Consider the following 24,347-nt stretch of genomic DNA (forward strand, 5'->3'; position numbering starts at 1 on the left):
CGACTCATCTTTATATATTTTTCAGCGATCAAATATTTCATACAATTGTTCTTTGACATCTTAGCCAACAGCACAGGGGATAATAAACTACAGAAGGATTTCTATCGAGCACTACTTCCTATGTGCAACTTCAAAACTTTTGGGAAAATCGACGACCATTTAACGTTTTTATGGTAATATTTTTTTTATTCCAGAATAAAAAGTATGAAAAAAGTGTCCAATTAGTTATAAATAACATGATAGCCAACCAGATAATAAAAGTGGCACATATTTCAGCATTTATTGGGTAGACCATAAATCTAGGGTGCTCGCATAAAGCAGCTTAACTGCTTAAAAATTTAAATTATTATTATTTTTGTTCAATCATTAAGGAAAATGAAAAAATGAAATATCAATTCACTATTAGCAGCCATTATGGTACAATTTTGTCAAAATATGCTAAGAAACATTGATGAGGAATTATTTACTTGCAAGTGAATAATTCGACCTCATTAAATCTGTATTCATGTGAACTTCAATCTAACCCCTTAGCTAGAAATAGATTATTCATGATTGATGCGTGTTAGGCTATTAAAAGAAAAGAATGTCAAATTGAAAGTGACACAAAGGTTAATAAATTGATTAACTGATTTGATCCCAAAAAAATCATACTTAAACAGGTAAAATCGTAAATTAAATTATTTTTTCGCCTTCAAATTGAAATCAAACAGACATAGAAAAATCCATTTGCACAAGGTCCATATATCTATTTATATTTATGTTAATGTTCATATCATGATATATGACAGTGGGTTGTTTTTGGGGTCATCTTAATAGTTTAATAAGTTGGGGTCTAAACTAAAAATACACATGAAATGAAGTTACTGTACATATTATCAATCCCATGCCCTGTAAATTAATTACTTTAGACTTTTATAATTTGGATAAATGTTTTACATTGATATAAATCTAATATGAGAGTTTGAGTCAAATCAGTGAACATGAATTTGACAGCTATTGCCCCTTTAATAACTACTAAACTACCTTTCAGCATGCTCACATTCATTTTATTCTGGATTCTATACCCTTTTTATCTCAAATGTGTACAAAATAAAGGAATTTTAAGCAAATCAAGAATACTTTAACATCTGTAAATTAAGAAAATGTAAATTTGCAATGAATTCAATTTTGGTAATCTTAAATGAAAACCCTATTTAACATATATAGGCTGTATGTAAGATATGTAAAATTTTGTTCCCTAGTGAACTTATTCTAATTATAAAGTAAACATAAGAGCATGTTTTTAAACAAACTGTCAATCATTTCAAAATCATTTGTTCACATGACCCTTAATGGCAATGCATTTTTAATATAAATAAATTGTATCGCTCTGCTTCAAAAACATTTTGATGTTTCATCTCAAACTTTAAAATCCTTGTCAAAACATTATAAATGGAATGTTGAAAAAATGTTATACATTTGTAAGCAAGGACATTTTATATTGTCTGTTTCTGTTTCAGGTTAATACATACTTGAAGTGTTGGAATACACTTTATAGGATCATGGGAGTCAACCTTAATCTTTTACATCTACCAGTAAAACATTTTCTTACTTGAAAATACATGTATACATAAAACTTGGACTATAGAAGATTGGCACTATCTAATATTGAAATACAGACATTAAAGGAATGAACTTAGTTATAGTGTTAAACAATAATCTTTGAATGATGCTGTTCAAACACTTTGTGTCTATAAATATATAAAATGCATCTCTTTTATTGAATATTCATATAAAATAAATAAATTAAACCTTACATGTTTTTTTCTAATAAATCAGTGCACATTATAACATGTATCATGTATTACCCCATTGTACCCCAAAGCCCATTTCTCTTTTTAGTTCATCCATTTTCATAATAAGATTTAATTCTTACTTCCATTCATCATTGACTTTGGCAACTTCCAACTTTTCAGTATTTGGGCTTGGATCAAACATGTCAAAAGTAAACTTTTAATGTGCAGACAACTATTTATAAATTGATCAGTAAAACTGTACATACAAAATTTGGTCACATCATACTTAATGGGATTTGCTAATTGTTAATGCCATACACTGACCTGCATTTCAATGTTCATATCTGAAAATAATTTTAAAATGTTCAGGGTAAACTAAAACATGTACATGTAAAACTACAATTTAAATATTTAATTTACCTCAGTTCATCTGGAGTTTCCTGTGCATGGTAATATTTAAGAATTTCTCTATGATATGCTCTCTTAAGTCTTATTCAATCTAAAAATGAATCAACAACAGCATGAACAAGTGTGACTATACATTGTATATCTAAAACAGACAACTGACAGAAAAGATCATCGTTAGATGAAAGCTATTTTGGGATTCCTACTATGTAATTTGTAAATGTTTTAAGCTATGTGTGTTTAATTCATAAATTGAAAACAGTTGACACAGGGGGTAGAGGCCATATAAACTAATAAACTCCAAGGAAATGAGATGTGACAATGCAAATACAACTGCATACAAATTATCACGGACTCAAAGCTGACAATTTCAATGTGGTCAATGTTAATCACAAACTTTAACAGACTGTTGATGCTGTCTCCAGGACTAACACTCAATTAGCTCCACAAGCTTGTTCATACGCTCAGAGACAATCATAAAGAAGGTACAAAATGTCCATATCAAATCAACCTTAATTAATATTTTATAATATTAATGTACATGTAATTGTCACAGAAACATGCAAAAGTTCAGTACATACAGTTCATCTATATATATATTGACTAAGTCCCCAATAACAGTAGAAAAATCAATAAAAAAAAAAAAAAAAAAAACAAGAAAATTTTCCCGAAATTTTCATTGTACTAATGAACTCAAAATCGTTCATTTTTTTATGTCATGTTTTGAATTCCCGCATCTGCGCAGAAATCTACTTTCTTTTTCAGGTCTCGTTTGTATGAAACTTTGAGTAAAATATATATTTATCAGTCTAGTATAAAATAGGAAGGAACGCAATACCAATTTCATTTTTAATAATTCCTTGATATGAAAAAACGTTACATGATGATAGCGTTTCTTTGTTTACATTGCATATGACGTCATAACTTAAATAACGTCACAACTAAATATATAAAATCCCTAACAACAGAACCAAAATCAGAATCATTTCGGTATTTCCGTTTCTTTTTTTAACAAATATTTAAGTTACAAAAAAATAATTCATACAGACTTCGTCCCAATTTACAGGTAATGACTGCCTCATATTATGAATATGCAAATAAACCAAAACTTGGGGAAACCAAACCCCTGTGATACAACCCTGCTCCACAAAATGCTACAGGCTGATAGCCACTGGAACTTGTTTCTATCTATGGGAAGGTTATATACCCTTATGTATATGGAGATTCGATCTTTCCATAGATAGAATTCATAGAAACAAGTGCCTATGACATTTACATGCATAATTTCAGATATACCAGTAGGATGTGTAGCTGATCGACATAATGCACAGATGTGGCAGTCATATATAGCTCGACTGTCCTACAGTTTCAAATCAGCTAAAAAGAACCAACTTAGTTATGTTTAAAGAACAAAATAGATCATACCTTCGATACAGAAGTCTAAAATAGCGCTAGAATAGTCTTTCCAAACTTTGTCGACTGCAAAAAACTAGCACTTCCGGTTTGGGATAAATAATAGCAGAGACTGATACGGAAAAGTTATGTCAATATGTACGGCATTAACAACGATATCAACATGTAAATAGTGATTTGTGTCTCATTTATGTCAGTATAACCATTTCTTAAAATATTGGGAAAAAATAAAAAAGAATATGCCGTCTATTTGTCAGATCCTATATAACCTACTGATCATACAGCATGCGAGCTACTTGACTAATCAGGTTAAATGACTATACTATTTAGTATCAAGTTCAAATACATTTGGTACATATTTGATACAAATATTCAATTTTATATTTGTTTTCTCCACCGTACATGTCTAATCATTTAAATATAATTCGACAGAAAAAGCTTGTGACAGATCCGGCAGAACACCAAAACAGCCAACTTGAATCAGTATTGAGTATCACTATTAAAATGGAGATGGGGGAAAACCTGAAAAAATGCAACAATACAAAAATACTGACAAGAAGGTGGGGTGGTATGATTGACAAAATGGCAACTTTTTACCGAAGTGCAAATGAGGAAGATAAAAATCGATTATAGGTTTACAACAATGAGCAAAACCCGTCATTCCGTATAATCAGCTATAAACGTGCAATTTATGAAAAACAAATATGACAGACATGAGGCTGCTGCGGATCAGAAAACATCAAACAAAAAGAACTATATATAGCTGGTAAAATCAAACAAGAAAGGTTATAGAACTACCGTAGCATACTAGCAAACGCGAAGTATCCCTAACATGCACCTGTTGTAAAAGATAGTCGTAAACTCGCAAAGGACTGGAATACATTTAATTGAAGTCAACTGTCTCCGAATTGCCAAACAGCAAAGTCACAGTGACTTGTCATATTTTATTACAGATTTAGCATTTCTATTTTTAAGCAATTTGTCAAGGTCATCATGTTCATTCATTAGTCCGAGATTTCTTTTTTAACATGAAACATTTTGACTTTGACTTTGTGTCTTTGTACCCCTATTATAGATGGATCGAGATAGTACCGATTGTCTCAAAGATTATTACTCTAAATAATGTCAAACTTATCAAGGATCTGCCATCAACAACGAATTCCATATTCATAAATAAATACTTAATTATTTTATGCAAGAAGACCACAAGCACTTGTATCTGAAAAAAAATCATATACATGTATGCATATTTTCATCATGAGACAAGTGTTTCAGTGTGAAGAAGACAAACAAATAGGCGGTTTTCGTGTATCATTTTGTGAAAAGTCACATTTTTACATACACATTTCAAGTTTATATCTTTATATGTCATGCATAGAATAGTAAGTTGGGGTGAAATTACACGTAAAACAATTTGGGGCATGTATTTTTAGGAAAAGTAGTGATTTTGGTCCAGTTTGAAACGATAAATATAGATATATTATTTTGATATCATTAGTCCCCAAAGTATAGTACACTACACTCTTAAAATATTTTCTTTCCTTTTCTGTGTTTTTTTTTTTTTTGTTTTGGATAAAGCAGGTGCGGTTTTTTTACGTTTTTTTGGTTACAAGAAATCTACCATGAATCTATGTGTTCTCGGCCAGCCGACCAAACCACAAAACATCAAACTACCTGCAATATTACCACTTCGAAGAGAAACCATGCAAAAGCGTATAAAACCAACCATAATTTCTAAAAAGTGACCCGTTGTGTTAGACATCTGAAGATTCCATGCAAGCGACATTCAGACAATGAAAATTAAAACAAAACAACACCAAAGCTTTAACAGACTGTTCCATCTTAAAATAGGCCGGAAAGACATTAAAGACTATTTTTCTTCCTAAACTATAGCTACCAGCTTTTATACAGAAGAGTGTAAAATGGTAGTACATCATTGCATCCTTAATAAACATTGAATTATAATGCTATAAATAAAAGTGCAATAGTTGCAGGGGCGGATCCAGCCATTTTTAAAAAGGGGGGTTCCGAACCGAAAGTAATGGGGGTGCCAACTACATGCTCCCATTCAAATGCATTGATCGTCAAAAAAGGGTTGTCAAACCCCCGGACCCCCCCCCCCCCCCCCCCCTTTTGGATCCGCCACTGAGTTGAATGCAAGAACAGTAATTGGGTATAATGTGACTGTTTTATTATAACACGTGGATAATGCTCAAATAAAAAACGAGAGAACCATATGCATCGCTTGTCATGTTTACCATTTAATTTATATCTTATAAGATCTTATCAAGTAAAAGCAAGGCAACTTTTAAAATATTAGAACTTGAAGTACACACAATATATAATATAGGGTTTATATATTTTTATCGATCGAATGTCGTTTAAAGGGACTAACGTTACATGCAATGCATGAACGATTAAATCAAAATATACATGTACTCAAAATTTTAGGAACTTCCGTGATAAGTTCTCTCATGGAAAATTAAAATTGAAAATGCAAGTAGAATATTGACATTATTTCACGGTATATGACCATTTAAAGATCTATAAATTGTGTGTATGATTCGGCATATATATGCATTGTCTTTGTCCTTAAAACATGTCGACCTAAAGATAGATTACTCAGAACTACATGATAAGTAGTCCAATATAGTTTTCAGAAAATTAGAACTGAAAGCGAAAATACAATTATCACCACCGCCGGATACATATTTTGTTCAGTCCTTATTAAAATGCGCATGGCTAGTAAGTGCAGTTAAGGAATATATTATGCATTCAGAAGACGGAAATAATGGCGACGTTTCAAATGACAGACCAGTGAGGTAAGATCAATCTAATGATGTGGTCATGTCTCTTATTTAGACGACGTTTCGCAATTGATCGTCCCTCAAGGATAATCTTCTCTGACTTCCACAAGAGGCTTATACGTTTGACTGTTCGGGATGTATAAATATGCAAGCACCCCCACCCCCGCATGCATGTTTAAACCCGCCATGTTCTGAATGTATGAGCCTGTCCCAAGCCAGGAGCCTGCAACTCAGTGTCGTATGTTGCTGTGTTACATATTTGTTTTTCGTTCATTTTTTGTACATTAATTCTAAAGGCCGTTATTTTTCTCGTATCAGTTGTTTTACATTTGTGATTTTGGGGCCTTTTATAGCTGACTATCCGATATGGGCTTTGCTCATTGTTGAAAGCCGTATGCTTAATTATAGCTGTTAAATCCGATACCCCGTTAAGAGAGAGTTTCATTGCAGGGAAAATGTCCGCTCCTATCAAACTTACATATAAAACTACGTACACGATATTCAAAGAAATAAGCATTCCATTATCATTGTTTCATTTTTATTTTTAAAAACATGAAATTACGAATTATATCAAAAGACCACGATTTTGGCTTTTGTTTAGTATTTTCAGTAAATTTTATTAAATTTAGTTAAAATATAAAAGAAATCTACTATCAATCTTAAACAAAAGAAGACTGGCACCCAAAGCGACTTTGGTAAAGATGACAACGGAAAGGTAGTAGTGCAAAGATTGGAAATGAGGATAAAAAACAACTTAAAAAAAAAAATCATAAAAAAAACATTCAAATTTATGAAAGAGGTTGTCCCTTGATGAGCAGAACTGATGTTTTTTTTTTTCTCAGTCCTTGATCGTTTGATACAGAGTAGTCGTCCAATTTGTAATTTAACTGATTGTGTCCTAGTACCTATTATGATATTTTCACTGAGTGTGGATTCGCTTGGCGGGTTATCAAGGCATCTATCCTAGCTCCTTGAGGCCTTCATTCGATTTTGTCAGTTTTTATATGCCTGTCAAAATTTTGACGGGACGTATAATGTTATACAAATGTCCGGTGTCCGTCCGTCTGTCCGTCCGTCCGTCCGTCTGTCTGTCCGGCGTAAACATGGCGCACCGTAACTTGAGAACGACTTATCCAAATTTCATGAAACTTATTATAGTTGTTTCTTTTTATGGTCAAATGATCTGTATACTTTTTGGTGAAAATAAGATTAAATTTTTTTGAGTTACGGCACTTTGTAACTAAAACAGGGGTGTGTTTTTTCAAGTTCACATGTCGCACCGTATATCAAAAACTATTTTTGGTTATTGCTTAAAACTTCACACACTTCTTAGTTATATCAATCTTAAGATCTGTATACTTTTTGGTGATGATTCAAAATTTCATTTTTGAGTTATTGAGTATTTTGTAAAAAAAGGGGGAGGGTTTTTTACATGTCGCGCCGTATCTCAAAAACGATTTATCATTATTGCTTAAAACTTTACGTACTTCTTTGTTATATTAATCTTAAGATCTGTATAGTTTTTGGTGATGATTCAAAATTTTATTTTTGAGTTATTGAGTATTTTGTGAAAACTGGGCAGGGTTTTTTTACATGTCGCGCCGAATCTCAAAAATAATTTATGATTATTGCTTAAAACTTTACACACTTCTTTGTTGTATAAATCTAAAGATCTGTATACTTTTTTGTTTTGGTTCAAAATTTTATTCTAGTGATATTTAGTTTTTTTTGTAAAAAAAAAAGAGGGGGGGTTTCATATGTCCCGCCGTATCTCAAAAACAATATATGGTTATTGCTTAAAATTTTCTCAGAAACTATTCATAATTATTGCATGAAACTTTCACACAAGACGACGGGCGTATCATGCGCTCATGGCGCAGCTGTTTATTGTTTGTTACCTTGATTTGATTTTTTAAAGATTTGTACATGTTAAACTACTGTTGCCTAAATATATCCCTTATTTGTATTTTTTTATATATTAGTTTTTTTCTGTTTATTGGATGTTTTTTTTTTTTTACTTTTTTTTGTCACTTCTTCGTTGTCAATGTTTTCTTATAATGATTTACAATTGCCCCTTTTCAGTCTTCTCATTCATTTTTTTAAATAAGAAGGAAAGTTTTTGAAAAAAATGAGTTTCTGAAATTCTTCACCTTGTCAATTAATTTGTATTATTTTATTCTTTCTTTTGTATTAAACCACTGTTGTAATCTATTCAATAAGCGTGGATTCTTTTTCAAGAACTCACAGTGTTTGAACAATAAGAGAGCCTTTGACCAAACTCATTAATTAAAGGGGCACTAGCTGTCAAATTCATGGTCACCGATTTGACTCAAATTCTCATATTTGATTTATAACAATGTAAAACATTTATCCAAACTATCAAAAGTCTAAAATAAACAATTGACAGAGCATGGGGTAGATAATATATAGGTTCGTTTCGTGTGTATTTTAGTCCAGACGCCATCTAATTAACTATCGATTTGACCTCAGATGACATGCATATAAGCGATGTAAACATAAATAAAGATGTGAATAGATTAAACCAACACGTGCAATTGGATTTTTATAGGTCTGTTTGATTTTATTCTATAGATTAAAAATAGATGTTTCTCATTGTTTTTAACCGTATAAGAATGACTTTATGTGCATCGAATTAGTAATAAAATGATTTACCGTAGTTTCAATTTCATTGTTGACATTCTTTTTCTTTAAATAACCAGTACACGTACAATGCATGCGTTGTCAATCTCTAGCTAGGGGTTAAATTGAAGTTCACATGAAAAAGGATTTAAAGAGGTCGACTCATTCACTTGCAAGTGAATAACTAATTATCAATGTTTCTTAGCGTAATTTGACAAAATTGATCCTTTTTGGTTGCAAAAAGCGAATTGTTATTTCACTATTTCACTTTCATTATTAATTGAACAGAACAAAATCAAACTTTAGATTTTTTATATATCTCGTATCTAGTGCCCCTTTAAGGCAACAATAGCTCATTATCCTCCGGTCTCGTGGTTTCTTTTTCAGGAATAGACGCTTATCCATTGTATTTATATTACATATACAATAGAGGCGTTGTTTTTTTTTCTGTTTTCTGTATTTCATAATCATTTGATTCAATCTTTTCATTTTATCTGTAACATTACTATAACATATTTGTTTTTTTGTTTTTTTTATGAAAAGCTAAAACATAAATGAGATTCAATAAGGTGTAGGGTAGACGTCGAAACCCCTCCACTATTATAATCCTAATCAGTGAAACAACAACAACAAAACGTATAACTAGAACACAAGTACAGACACAACAAAATAAACAATTGCTTAAAATGGAATGTTTGGTATGAGCAAGGACATAATATATAGTCCCATGTATCTATAGAGAATGGAAAAGGGGAATAAGTCAAAGAGACAATCTGAGAGCATCTCGCCCTCCACTGTTCAAAGAACTGAAAATACCCATAGTTGTAAAGAAATACTGAACTTTTTATTATTCAATTCATACCTACAATTGATTAAAAAACTGTTTTAGGACGGTTAACTTTGAATTGTTCGGCATTGTCAGGGAAGATCTATATTGATTTCAATATAGTACTCGTCCATGGTATATTCTATAGAGATAAAACAAAGAATCCCTATTCTATAGCCCCAATATTTAAGAAATAATTCATGGGGGCTTGAATATATCGTGATTTTACCACGGGTTGGCCCTTTATGACAAATATTTTACCCTGAGCGTTAGCGAGGGGTAAAATATCGGCATAAAGGGACAACCCGTGGTAAAATCTAGATATATTCAAGCCCCCATGAATTATTTCGATTCTAATAGGACAAATACGGCAATTCTTTTGGATCAAAGCGCTCTAGGTGGAGGCAAATATTTGCCGTTCTCATAAATAAACGCACTATTAAAATGACGTAAAAGAACGGAGCAAACTGAATTAGTGACATGTTTTAACTATTTAAAATAACGTATTTAGATAGTTTTAGATAAATTTAAATGATAATTTACTTATATGTCTAACATGTATATAAAAAAAAAGTCTTATAACACATTTTAGCATCGTTTGTTTACGTTTCCTTGTTGTGATGATTTTCGGATTCACAAGCGTGAATTTTCCCGTAAAATGCTTATATTCTTACGTCATCGTTCTAGATCTATGACGTCGGGTTCCTCATTCATTAAAAACATATGACGTGGGGGTACAATGGGAACAGCCCATGAAATATATTCATATTTTACCACGGGTGTGTACTCAAAGCGTTTGAAGGACGTCATGTTAGAATGGTTATTATGTCATTGATGCAGACGGATAATTTGTTTTAATTCAAATATTGATTAAAATGTCTGTCATGTTTTAGGTACAACGACAAAAGAAATAGTTTATAAACATTTATGAAAATGGATTTGTATTTCTGATTATATATTGATAGGTAATTCTTGTGAACCGTTTTAAACCATTTTAAATGGAAAGAAAAGGAAACAAACGTAATTCAAAGGAGAAAGATGTCAATGAACCGAAGAAAAGGAAACAACGTCACGACGAACCTTGTCGCTATGGAAATTCCCAGTCATCTTCGGGACAGAAATCTGGAGGAAGTATGATGCAATCTGAAGATGAAGAAGAAGAGGAAGAGAAAAATTTCGGTAAGGATACATTAAAAAAAAACATTGATATCTGATAATCGCCAACCTCATTTAACGGGCATGGACTTGATGGAGTGTAGAGAATTAGGAGTTAAGCAGATAAACATACTAACAGCTATAAGCTAACACGGTTGCGATATAGAAATACTGCATGGGCGCTCTCACGTGTACTTTTCTTGCCAGAATTTTCTTTGAAATATATATCAATGTTTTTTTTTTATTAAACTTCATGTTAAAATTTCCGATTTTGATTGGTTAATAGGAGAGAGATATTTTACTATAACTTTTGATATGAGCGTCACTGATGAGTCTTATGTAGACGAAACGCGCGTCTGGCGTACTTAATTATAAACATGGTACCTTTGATAACTATTTTCACCACTGGGTCGATGCCACTGCTGGTGGACGTTTCGTCCCCGATGGTATCACCAGCCCAGTAGTCAGCACTTCGGTGTCGACATGAATCAATAATGTGGTCATTTTTTATAATTAATCATTTCAAATTGAAACACACCCCATTATTTTCGGAGACAACAAGAGAAAAGGAAAGAATAATATGTTTCAGACATTTGACATATTCAATTCTACGAGATTAAGATTTTTTTGGGGATTTTTTAATCTGAAGTTGGTACAAACGCTAAATTTGATACGGTGTATTTGATTATTAAAAGTCAAACTTCGCCAGGAATCCTCACAGACAAGCCTTATAATGCTAAAGGAAAAACTTCAATTCTAAAAGCGTATTTATGACTTTGATGAAAGGTTGTCAAATTGACACTCATACCACATCTTATATCTATGTGTAGGGTTCTATTGATAAGGCTTTCAAACACCAACTTAAATTACCGGTTAACCGGTTAATCGGTCGAACGATTATCCGAGTAACCGGTTAGGCAAAAGTGTACGATTTGACAACACTATTTTTTTTATAAATACCGAAAAAAAACTTTGAATTTTTCGAAAAACTAAGGATTTTCTTATGTTACGGCCAGAAATCGCCTTTAAATTGTAGCCAACAAAAGACACAAATCAATAATAAAATTTAACAATATTTAATATACAAAAGTTTACAAAAGGTATTACACAAATATTACTGTTAACTTAACTGTCAAAATATGAGTCCAATCAGTTATCTTTATCTGTATCCGGAAATCTTTCGGAATCCAATTTGAATATTACGTTCACTACTAATGTCACAATCCAGTATGATGTTGTTTGTAGAATAAAAGTGTCAATCCAAATGCTGTGAATACTAATGTCTATCAATGTCTATGTCCAAGTTTTAATTATGAGAGTTTAACTTTAGTGTCTGTATATATAGTGTTGTCAATGGAAAATTCTAGAACACTCTATAATGGAACATTGTGGAAAATCCTGGAAAGTTACAACGGAAGTTTCTGGAATAACGTAGAAGTTTAAATTACGCATCTTTTATAAGGATCATTCTAGAAAGTTCCAATCATTCTGTGATTGTTCCAGTGATTCCTAAACTGCACAATTATAAGATTATTTGGTAAACAACTATCAGGCCATACAACACAAATTAGGCCAACATAAATAAACATAATAATTACAATATCATAACACCTCCCCCCTTAAAAGAAGTTTTAGTGTAACAAAAACTTATCATGAATAATATGAACAAAAATACATAATATATACAAAGTGATTTAATAAGCTCTAGATAAAGCATCAGCTATTACATTATCTTTACCCTTAATATGTTTTACAATTACATCATATTCCTGTAACAATAAACTCCACCTAGTCAACCTCTGATTCTTGTTTCTCATTTTATGCATGAAGGTGAGAGGATTATGATCAGTATAAACAAGAATAGGATATACAGTGGGATTCAAATATACATCAAAATGTTGAAGTGCTGACAACATTGCAAAACACTCTTTTTCAATAGTTGAATAATTTTTCTGATGTTTATCTAATTTCTTAGAAAAATATGATATAGGTTTTTCAACATTATCATCTGTCTCTTGATATAAAACAGCTCCTATTCCTACATCGCTTGCATCAACAGCAAGTTTAAATTGTTTTTCAAAGTCTGGAGTAATCAGAACTGGACTATTAATTAAAAGTGATTTGCTATTTTCAAAAGCTTTTTGACAATTTTCACTCCAGATAAATTTAGAATCTTTTCGTAAAAGATGAGTCAATGGTTGAACAACAGTAGCAAAATTTGAACAGAATTTCCTGTAAAATCCTATCATGCCTAAATATCTCATAAGTTGTTTTCTATTTGTAGGAGGTGGAAATTTGGAAATAGCTTCCACTTTAGCCATAATAGGTTTTACTTGACCTTGGCCAACTGTATGCCCTAAATAATCAACAGTGGCCTGACAAAATTCACTTTTACCAAGATTAACAGTCAAATTTGAATATGACAATCTATCAAAAGTATCATACAAATGTGTTAAATGCTGTTCCCAGCTATCACTACATACAATAAGATCATCAATATAAGCATAACAACAGTCTAAATCTTTTATAACATTATTGATCATTCTTTGAAATGTAGCTGGTGCACTTTTCATGCCAAATGGCATTACAGTATATTGAAATAAGCCATCTGGTGTAACAAAAGCTGATATTTCACGAGCTCTCTGTGTCAATGGAACTTGCCAATAACCTTTCAATAAATCAAATTTGCTCACAAATTTTGCTTGACCAATATTGTCAATACAATCGTCTATCCTTGGAATCGGATAGGAATCAGATTTTGAGACTGAATTTACTTTTCTGAAATCAGTCACGAAACGAAAAGTTTTATCTGGTTTTGGCACAAGGAGACAAGGAGAGCTCCATTCACTGTGACTCGGTTCAATAATATCATTGTCAAGCATATATTTGATTTCTTTTCTCATAACTTCAAGTTTGAGTGGATTGAGCCGATAAGGATGTTGCTTAATTGGAGAAGCATCTCCTACATCAACATCATGACAAACAGCAGTGGTTTTGTTTGGCACATCTGGAAAAAGATTTTTAAAAGAAAATACCAAAGTTTTTATTTCTTCTCTACGATCAAAAGACAGATGTGCAAGTTTTGAATCTAAATTTGACAAAATTTCTGAATTTTTCAATCTAACTGTCTCTTCCATAGTTTTACAACTAAAAGTTGGTTCAATTACATCTGGTTTGTCATGATTGTTCTCAAATTTAACCATGCCTAAAGTGGCAACTGGTTTACTATCACATAGTACATTAGTACGCTCAAAATATGGTTTTAACATATTAATATGACACACTCTATTTTGTTTGCGCCGACCTGGAGTTTTTACAATATAATTCAAATCATTAATTTTACTCTCTATTGTATAAGGACCACAATATTTAGCCTGTAAAGGATGTCCAGGGACAGGCAGAAATACAAGTACGCTATCACCAGGCTCAAAAACTCTGTCCCTGGCATCTTTATCATACCATATTTTCATCTTGTTCTGTACATTTTTTAAGTTTTTCTGAGCAATTTGACAAGCAGTATACAATTTTTCTTTAAATCTAGATACATAGTCTAAAAGATTCAAGTCAGTATGTTCAGTAAGCCACTTTTCCTTAATCAATTTTAACGGTCCCCTTACAGTATGACCAAATACCAACTCAAAGGGACTAAATCCAAGGGATTCTTGAACAGCCTCTCGAACCGCAAAAAGTAGAAAGTGAACTCCATCATCCCAGTCTCGGTCAAATTGAAGACAAAAAGTTCTAATCATGTTCTTCAATGTTTGATGAAAACGTTCTAAGGCACCTTGAGATTCTGGATGATAAGCACTTGATCTGTACTGAGCAATCCCTAACTGGTATACGACTTGCTGAAATAAACCCGACATGAAATTTGATCCCTGGTCGGACTGTATAGACTTAGGAAGTCCTACTAATGTGAAAAATTTGATCAAAGCTTTGACGATAGTAGGTGTCTTGATATTTCTGAGCGGAATAGCTTCAGGAAAGCGGGTAGATGTACACATGATCGTCAATAAATACGCATTTCCAGTCTTGGTCTTTGGTAAAGGTCCAACGCAGTCAATTAGAACTCTGCTGAAAGGTTCGTCAAAGGCTGGAATAGGCAGAAGAGGTGCTGGTGGTATTTTCTGGTTAGGCTTACCAACAACCTGGCATATATGGCATGATTTGCAGTATTCTGCAACATCGTTTCTAAGTCTGGGCCAGTAGAAATGTTGCAATATTTTTAGGCAAGTCTTCCTTATACCTAAGTGTCCAGCCAAGGGGGTGTCATGGGCAAGACCAATAATTTCTTGCCTATAAACTTTAGGCACCACCACTTGGTACACCACTCTCCATTCCTCCTCTGGGGTAGCATCAGGAGGCCTCCACTTCCTCATTAAAATGCCGTCCTGATGGTAAAAGCATTCGGCCACTTTGTCTGCTTCCTCCTGTGGTTGAGCCCTCTGGCTGAGCTGAAGAACCTCAGGGTCTTTATGTTGTTCTTCGAGTAAATTATTTCGGTCTAATGAATGGCTGTTTACATCTGGCCATGGCATAATAACATTTTTGTTAACACTAGGTGGTTTTATAATAGCCTTTTCTGAGTTACCAGGATCTTCAATATCAGCTATAAAAGTGTCAGAAAGGTCCATGTAATCAAACTTGTCTTCTTGCAAATTCTCATTTTGTTGTTTTCTAGCCATCGCCCTAGTAACAACACAAGCTGGATACAATTCAGCATCATCTTCAGGTGATTTAACATCCACCACCGGTTCACTGGTAACAATTGGTTCAGCAACCACTTTGTTCCTAGCTAGATCATTTCCTAGCAATAAGGTAACACCCTCAACAGGGAGATTAGGACGAACACCTACAACAACTGGTCCAGTTATCAAATCTGACTTCAGATAAATACGATGGAGAGGAACATCTATACAACCTAACTCTACACCTTGTAACAAAACGGAGGCACCAACAGAAGTCTTCTCGGACAAAGGCAACACACCTTCTAACAATAAAGACTGAGAAGCTCCAGTGTCCCGTAAAATCTTAATAGGCTGAAGAGTGGTATCATCAACAATAGAAACAAACCCATCAGACATAAAGGGTTTGTATTCCTCCATGTAATCACAAAAACTGGACTTAAAAGCCTGACTCGCAGGACATTCCAATGTACTGGTAATATAAGGTGTCGTACAAGCACTGGTCTTCGGCTTATTATCTCGTTCATTCTTCTTCTGGAGTCTAAAACAATCAGCCATCAGGTGACCAATCTTCTTACAATAAGCACAAGTCAGTGACTTCTTCTCAAAAGTATCAAATTTTGGACTAGACATATAACTGGACTGACTCTTATTCTGTGGAACAGGCTTACTATCAGTACGCTCAGTGCTTTGATTTTTGTAATTTCCACTGGAAGTATTAACATTTTGACTCTTGAAACTTCTTTTATGTGAAAGAGTATAATTATCTGAAATTACAGCCGCATCATGTATTGACTCAACAGTTTTGTCGTCTAAATGTGTTTTTAATTCTGAATGAACACATTGTTTAAACTCTTCTAATAACATCAATTGTCTTAGTTGATCAAAATTGTTTTTTGTTTTCTTTGAAGTAAGCCATTTATCAAATAGATCTTCTTTTTCCCGAGCAAATTCCACATAGGTTTGCGAATCAAACTTTTTATAAGATCTAAATTTCTGTCTATATGCTTCTGGTACTAGCTCATAGGCTTTCAAAATTTCCTGTTTCACGGTGTCATAATCGGAACTTTTTTCTGATGGAAGTGCAGAGTATATTTCAGCGGCCTTTCCTTCAAAAACACTTTGTAGCATTGTAGTCCAATATGGCTTTGGCCATTTCAAATTATTAGCAATTTTCTCAAACTGTGGAAAATATTTATCGACTGTTTTTTCACAAAAATTTGGAACCAAACGTATATTTTTTGCTGCATCAAAATAATCTGATTTCGACTGGACTTTAGTGTTGCTTTCTTCTTTGACCATTTCAATTTTCAGTTTTTCCATCTCTAGCCTTTCTCTCATTTCAAGTTCTTTTAATTTTAATTCATCTTCTTTTATTTTCTCCCTCTCCTTCATTTCCAGTTCTTTTAATTTAAATTCATCTTCTTTTTCTTTTCTCTCTATTTCCAACCTTTCCTTCATTTCCAGTTCTGCTTGTTTTAATTTAAATTCATGTTCTAATTCAAGCTGTTTTAATTTAAAGGCATCTACATTTTCGACCTTAAGTTCAAGAGCCTCTTCACCTAAAATTTCTGCGTCAACTAATTTGTCTATAACCAAATTTTTTATAATTTGTTTTCTCATAGATACTTTAAAATTTAACTGCAGATGTTTAGCAAGCAACACTAATTCGTCTTTCTTTAAATTATCAAAACTCTCCAGGTCTGGCGTTTTCAAAAATTTACCGGCATCAAATGCCATTTTGTAGAATTTTGTTGGCTAGTTATAATAAAAATATTGAAAAAATTTTGAATAATATATTTTCAGTATCCCGGACGAGCCCCCAATTTCTGTTACGGCCAGAAATCGCCTTTAAATTGTAGCCAACAAAAGACACAAATCAATAATAAAATTTAACAATATTTAATATACAAAAGTTTACAAAAGGTATTACACAAATATTACTGTTAACTTAACTATCAAAATATGAGTCCAATCAGTTATCTTTATCTGTATCCGGAAATCTTTCGGAATCCAATTTGAATATTACGTTCACTACTAATGTCACAATCCAGTATGATGTTGTTTGTAGAATAAAATTGTCAATCCAAATGCTGTGAATACTAATGTCTATCAATGTCTATGTCCAAGTTTTAATTATGAGAGTTTAACTTTAGTGTCTGTATATATAGTGTTGTCAATGGAAAATTCTAGAACACTCTATAATGGAACATTGTGGAAAATCCTGGAAAGTTACAACGGAAGTTTCTGGAATAACGTAGAAGTTTAAATTACGCATCTTTTATAAGGATCATTCTAGAAAGTTCCAATCATTCTGTGATTGTTCCAGTGATTCCTAAACTGCACAATTATAAGATTATTTGGTAAACAACTATCAGGCCATACAACACAAATTAGGCCAACATAAATAAACATAATAATTACAATATCATAACACTTATCCCAGGCATAGGTTACCTTAGCCGTATTTGGCACAACTTTTTGGAATTTTGGATCCTCAATGTTTTCAACTTTGTACTTGTTTGGCTTTATAACTTTTGATATGAGCGTCACTGATGAGTCTTATAACGTTACGCACGGTATTCGGTCTATGTTTCATTTGACCATTTCTTGATGAATAAGTAGGACGAAAACGTATCAATTCTACAATAATATTAAATAGTAACTTGTCTGTATTTCTTATTTGAATCGAAATTAAATAAAACCTGATTTTAATAAAGAAAATGTTATGTCTTATTTTATGATTAAGCAATGATTCCGTATTCATAGTGCCATATTTGCCGTGTAAGACGTAACATCAAGAACCAACCATCCAAATATAAACGAAGAAATATTGAATACAAACTACTGAGTGGATTTCGATGAAATTTGTTCAGATGGGATATAATATATGTGAAACGCGGTCGTGATAAATATCAAGTCTGTTCACAATCTAGCGACCATTTTCGAAATTCCATAGAGCTGTAAGATTTGAAAATTCAAGTACACAAAAATACAAGCAAACACTTGGATATTATAAAATTTTCCCATAAATTATAGGAAAGGTTCGCCACCTCTACACGAAAATGTGATTTTATTGAATTTTACGAAAATATTTTTATTTTTAACATAGCTTCTCTCATTTTTTCCCCAGTAATTTCCGTGTCTCCCTTAAATGTTACCATAGAGCCATTGTTCAAGATTTTTTAGTATCATGATGATTAAGGGTATTTTAAATTTGTTACAGACAAATGAACTATGAAAAAAAAATTATTACTGAAATGTAATTTTTTTCAGGATCTGTTTAAACCTTCAATGTTAAAGAAACGCTAAATTTTTCATCAATGTCCATCAAGGTTTCCGTGTCTCCCAAAAATGTTACTTCGTCCAAATTGAACGATTTTTGCACGGATCGTCAACGTTACCGGCATTATATATATAATTTCCATTGACTAAAAATGTATCATAATCTGTGTAATGGTACTATTTTGAGAAAAAACTTTTTAATATTTTTTTTGAAGGGTAATAAATCAACAATAAAAATTTGACTTCATCAAAGTTTTGTAAACCGTTTGTTGATCCTAAAGGCGTCGACGTTTTTCGGATTAAAACAGTAATTTCATGCCATGGGTTAATTATTTTTAATGCAAAACAAATGCGTTTTAAGGCGTGTAGTATGGTTAAACAATTGCCAAGCATGATTCTCTTGGTATAACCCTGCGATTTTCATGAGTTAATTTACACGTATTTTTTTTCAAATATTACCCGAAATTTTAAGGACGAAATTTTATCATGAGCATCATAGAGGAGTTTGTATTTTGAAACAATTTATATGCTTGGACAGTGACAAATATTTGAACTTATATACTTTCGATAAGTTCAGATTATGATGAAATAAAGTTTGTTTGTTAAAAGTATATAATTAGCCATGTTAACAGTCTATTTTAAATAAAAAGTAAAACATCAAAATGACAGCTGTTTTAAAAAAAGATGCAAAGCTTTGACGTTTTGTACAGAAGTGGGTTGAAATAATAGAAAAACGACGTCGAGTATAACTTTACCATTACTAAACCGAACACCTTGCGTCTGACGTACTAAATTATAAACCTGGTACCTTTGATAACTATGTACGTATAATATATAAATAACACATAGGTGATATGGTAATAGGATGGTAATATGGTGACAGAGCAGATTGTTACCCCCGAGAGAACATTCTCAATTGAAGAAAAGCCAAGGTTAGCATTATTTTTCTCGAGGGGTAACAATCTGCTCTATATATCATCTTCTCATCTAAAAAACATTTGATGAATTCAATGCATTGTCTTTAAATTGATGTATAATGCGTTGTTTTTTTGTATTTTAAATTATCGATTTTTGATTGGTCGGCACGACTGAGAGGGTGACATTAAAATATTATCTCTCGCTGAGCATAAATAACACAGAGCACAGGAAGTGACAAAGCCGATTGTTACCTTGAGAAAACATTGTCAACTGAGCCGAAAACTACAAGTAGCACATATTGATTTCCTTTTATTGAGTTTTGATGCTTATCGATTAAAACATTTTTTCCCCTACAACTTATATAGGTCTACCAACTAACCATGGACGAGGGCGTAAAATAAATAGACCAAGCCTATTGACACAATTACAGTCCATACTTAGAAAATATCCAAATGACGCACAAATTCTTCGGGTGAGTAAATAATTGCGATAATAACAAAATTTTAATGCAGATTATCAAGAATATTTGGAATAATGAATTTTCTTGTAACAAACGCGAGTTTTCAATTAACCTGTGATTTTATCCTATAAGAATAACGTGAAGTTTACGGAAATATTGATTAAGATTAATTATGAGTTTTGCAGCGAAAACGTGGAAAATCTTTAACGCAAACGAATTCGCACTAACAAACGCGTTGCTTTCCAAATGTGGTTTCCTTTAGCGTATCAACTTTCGAAGAGCAAAACTAATTCTTTTCTTTAATGATTTTATATAATAATGGTTGGTTCTTTAACTTGCTTCTCAATTTTATTGGACGCCGCATGTTTCAGATATTATGAAATATTGGTAGGTTTTTAAAGGTGCTGACTTTTAATTTATATAGGAGATGATTCAAAATGCTGAAGATGCTGGTGCAAAAATTATGAAGATATTTTACGACAACCGTTTCATAACACCAAAAGGTTCCAATGAAATTAAACATTATTTCAAGGTATTTATATTTACAATTTAATATTATATTTTAAGAACTATTTTATTTAAATGGATACATGTATAATAATTAATTAAAAAAACCACCACAAGACTAACAAAGTTTAGAGGTTCCTGACTTGGTACAGGCACACAATTAAACATGTTTTGTGAAATAAAAACACAGTAAAAGGCATAGTAAAACTCAACGGTTCAATAGGTTCCGATGTTACAGAATGGGCAACAGAAGTAACTGAAAAAATGACAATGTCAGATAAACATGAATTTACTAAGGAATACCAGCAGTTACTGACATACCAGTTCTAGACTTCAATCAAACTGATTGAAAGATTATGTCTCTATCATATGAGATGCCTTTTTACCCATCACGGTGCGTCTACCACCTAAACATGATGATGTATCTGTTCAAAATACAGTTGTCTAAGAATTTCGTAAATACTAAAATTAAAAACGTAATGTTTCAAATGTTTTATGATATCGTTCACATTGTAGTCACCTGGGATTTTGATATATAATGATGCGTGTTTCAAACAAGAGGACTGGGAGGGTATCATCACAATTTACAATAGTGTAAAAGAAAAAGAACCACTCAAAGTTGGAAAGTTTGGACTTGGATTCAAGTCTGTCTTTCATATGACGGGTATGTATATGGTTCATTGTATATTTTATAATGAACACACACACTTTTGTGTATATGTTAATGTATTACGTGCATTTACTAGTATGTTGGTCAGGGATGTTTTTGTGCTTGGATACTTTCAAAACTGTTATCAAGGTAGTATATTTCATGAGGCGATATAAATGTTTACCAGAAAGCAAAATGCCTTTAAAACAACATCACAAGTTGTTGATATTTCTTGATCTGCATATATGAGCCTGGATATAGCAGTCACACTTCATTAAGTACATTTTATTTAAGGAACTATCCCGAGACTGGATTAAAAAAACATATTCCTTTTTGTTAGACCGATATTTTCATCATGTTTTATAAATAATATTTTCATAGCCAGGAGCCACTGACCTTCTAGGGGGCTACCCATTAAAACTTACAACAATACTAATTAAAATAACCAAATAAAAAAACACTACCTACTCAACATAATTTTAAATTTGAAAAAAAAAATTGTCTAAATTATGTAATTTTAAGAACCTGCAGTAGAGCTCTACCAGGTGAAAAAATCTTTTGTATAACCCATTCAGGTAGAAATTTTGAAAAATGAGAATAGATACTCCCTTTAAAAGTAATTTGCAACTTTAATCACAATGTGCAATGTACAAAATAAGTTTATATATCCTGTTTCATGTATTCATGTAACAACAATTTAAATAATTTGTAATATTGATGATAATTGCAGATAATCCAGTGATTATAAGTGGCGAAACTCTTCTGATCATAGACCCATTGTCTCCGACGGAAACTTGGTCAGTATCATTACAGGATCTAAACAAATTTTATCAACCTGAACAAACTCTTGCTTGTCTTTACAATAGATTTGGATTTGACGAAACTGCTTTAGAAAGAGGGAACTTTGAAGGAACTCTATTTTGGATTCCACTTCGACTAAAAAGGAGTGATTTGAAACCAACTGCTACTCCATATTCAGAAGAAGAAATCAATGGTTTTCTAAAGTCTTTTATTACTGAAGCAAGATATGACCTACTTTTTCTGCGAAACTTAGAGAAAGTTGAGGTCGGTAATAACCGAAGTAAAGATCCATATTTCAAAATTGAAATGCGTGGCAAACAGCAAGTCCAATTGGAAAAAACTCGTGAAAAGTTCAGAACAGATCTTCTAGAACTTGGCAGTAAACACCCAGATAGTGATATAATTTCAAAATATGAGGTCATTTTAAAAACAACAAACACAGAGGATCACTTTGTTGTGGTTAATTTGTTGACAGGAAGGAAGAATTTCCCAGGGAACATAAGAGCTATACTGAATGATTGTAATAATAAAGAACTGCAATATAGCCCGTATACCGGAGTGGCTTATTGCACCTTTTCCGCCACAAAGGAAAAACACCAAGGACATATATTTTGTTTCCTGCCTTTACCAATGACATCAAAGAGTTTGACTGGACTCCCTGTCCATGTAAATGGATTTTTTGATCTGGATGATAACAGAAGGTCCATAAAAATGCCAGCTTCAAATAACGAATCGTTAAAAAGTGACACATCTTTAATTTGGAATGCAGAAATGATCGGAGAACTATTACCAAATCCATATTATACACTGGTACTGTTTTTGAGAGATATTTGTATAAAGAACAACAATAAGTCAGAAAGTATATTAGATGTGTATGAGTCTATTCCAGATCCACTAAAAGTGGAATCAAACTGGAGATCACTTGCTGAAAAGTTGTACAAAACAATTATGAAAGAAAATATTTTTTTTACAAAACAAGAAAACGGTAAATGGGTAAAACAATGCGACTCATTATTTGCCGTATTTGAAAACAATTCTGATAAAGGAGTTCTCCATGAAGTAGAAACATTTTTGTTGGATATTGGCACAAATTTGGTGAAAATACCAAGACGTGTAGAAAGGATTTTAGAATATATTCACCGTTCACCTTCCTCGATAAGTCCAAGATTGATACGCCAGAAACTCAAAGTAAACCATAAGGTGTGGAGTAAATACTCTCCAGGACGAAAACAATCGCTACTGTCGTTTATACTTGAAGACGGAAACTACGACGATTTGGCCGATGTAAAGCTTCTTCCACTGTACCATGGCGAATTCAAGCCATTTTCCGTTTCCGAAAATGAGGTTTTTGTCATAGAAGAGGATCCTAGCATCTTATATCATGGCCTGGAAAACAGATTTATATCAAAAAGTAAAGTTATAGATAAAGTTTGGGATGCAGTGTCAAATCTAGCTAAAAAAGGTAATGACAACACGTTTTCAACTTTTTAAGCCCTTTAAAATATCTGTTTTAATATGTGTTCACTAGAGAACAGATTCACGGCGGTAATGTGTTATCGAGAACATTTGTAGAATGTTTTCAAAGGTACCACCGGATGCAATTCTTCCACGTTCCATTCACAACAGTAAACATAGTTCCAAATATAATATGTTATAATGACCAATATGCATAATGAATAACATTTGTTAGAATACATTTTGTACATTCTTCAAAAGAACGCTTGACAATACATTGCAAGTTGAACTTTCAGTCAAAACGAACTAACACCTGGAACAGGTTACAAAGGGATGTGTAGTAAAGGTCTACGAAATAACAATACGACAAAATATATAAAAATACAAAATACCAAAAAAATAGAAGTCAGCATATTATCAAATTCGTAACCCGGTATATGAATTTTTCAGAGTTAATAGTTTGTTTTAAATGAATAAAAGGAGATGTTTGGTATACGCGAAACACCGACATGATTAAGGACAGCAAAGTATTCGAATTGACAGTAGATTTACAGTTTATATATTTT

At 32.4% G+C, this 24,347-nt stretch overlaps 2 protein-coding genes across 5 annotated transcripts in view; one reads left to right on the forward strand and one right to left on the reverse strand.

Annotated features, from left to right (window-relative positions):
• The window catches only part of LOC143063575 (STE20-related kinase adapter protein alpha-like), a 32,342-nt gene extending 28,648 nt beyond the window's left edge, over nucleotides 1–3,694 (reverse strand). For all 4 annotated transcript variants that reach the window (XM_076235792.1, XM_076235790.1, XM_076235793.1 and 1 more), the window contains exons 1-2: nucleotides 3,606–3,694; nucleotides 2,196–2,274 (exon numbers count right to left, since the gene is read on the reverse strand). The gene's annotated coding sequence lies outside the window, so the exon portion shown is untranslated. The remainder of the gene's footprint in view (nucleotides 1–2,195; nucleotides 2,275–3,605) is intronic.
• A 2,618-nt stretch (nucleotides 3,695–6,312) lies between these two features.
• Nucleotides 6,313–24,347, forward strand: part of LOC143063576 (sacsin-like) — a 32,533-nt gene continuing 14,498 nt past the window's right edge. Inside the window, exons 1-6 of the mRNA XM_076235794.1 lie at nucleotides 6,313–6,415; nucleotides 10,832–11,045; nucleotides 20,275–20,381; nucleotides 20,794–20,901; nucleotides 21,393–21,540; nucleotides 22,256–23,788. Of these exons, the coding sequence (XP_076091909.1) occupies nucleotides 10,865–11,045; nucleotides 20,275–20,381; nucleotides 20,794–20,901; nucleotides 21,393–21,540; nucleotides 22,256–23,788 (2,077 nt within the window). The 5' untranslated portion in view covers nucleotides 6,313–6,415; nucleotides 10,832–10,864. The remainder of the gene's footprint in view (nucleotides 6,416–10,831; nucleotides 11,046–20,274; nucleotides 20,382–20,793; nucleotides 20,902–21,392; nucleotides 21,541–22,255; nucleotides 23,789–24,347) is intronic.

Source organism: Mytilus galloprovincialis, chromosome 2, assembly GCF_965363235.1.
Source record: "Mytilus galloprovincialis chromosome 2, xbMytGall1.hap1.1, whole genome shotgun sequence".
In the NCBI taxonomy this organism is placed as follows: domain Eukaryota; kingdom Metazoa; phylum Mollusca; class Bivalvia; order Mytilida; family Mytilidae; genus Mytilus; species Mytilus galloprovincialis.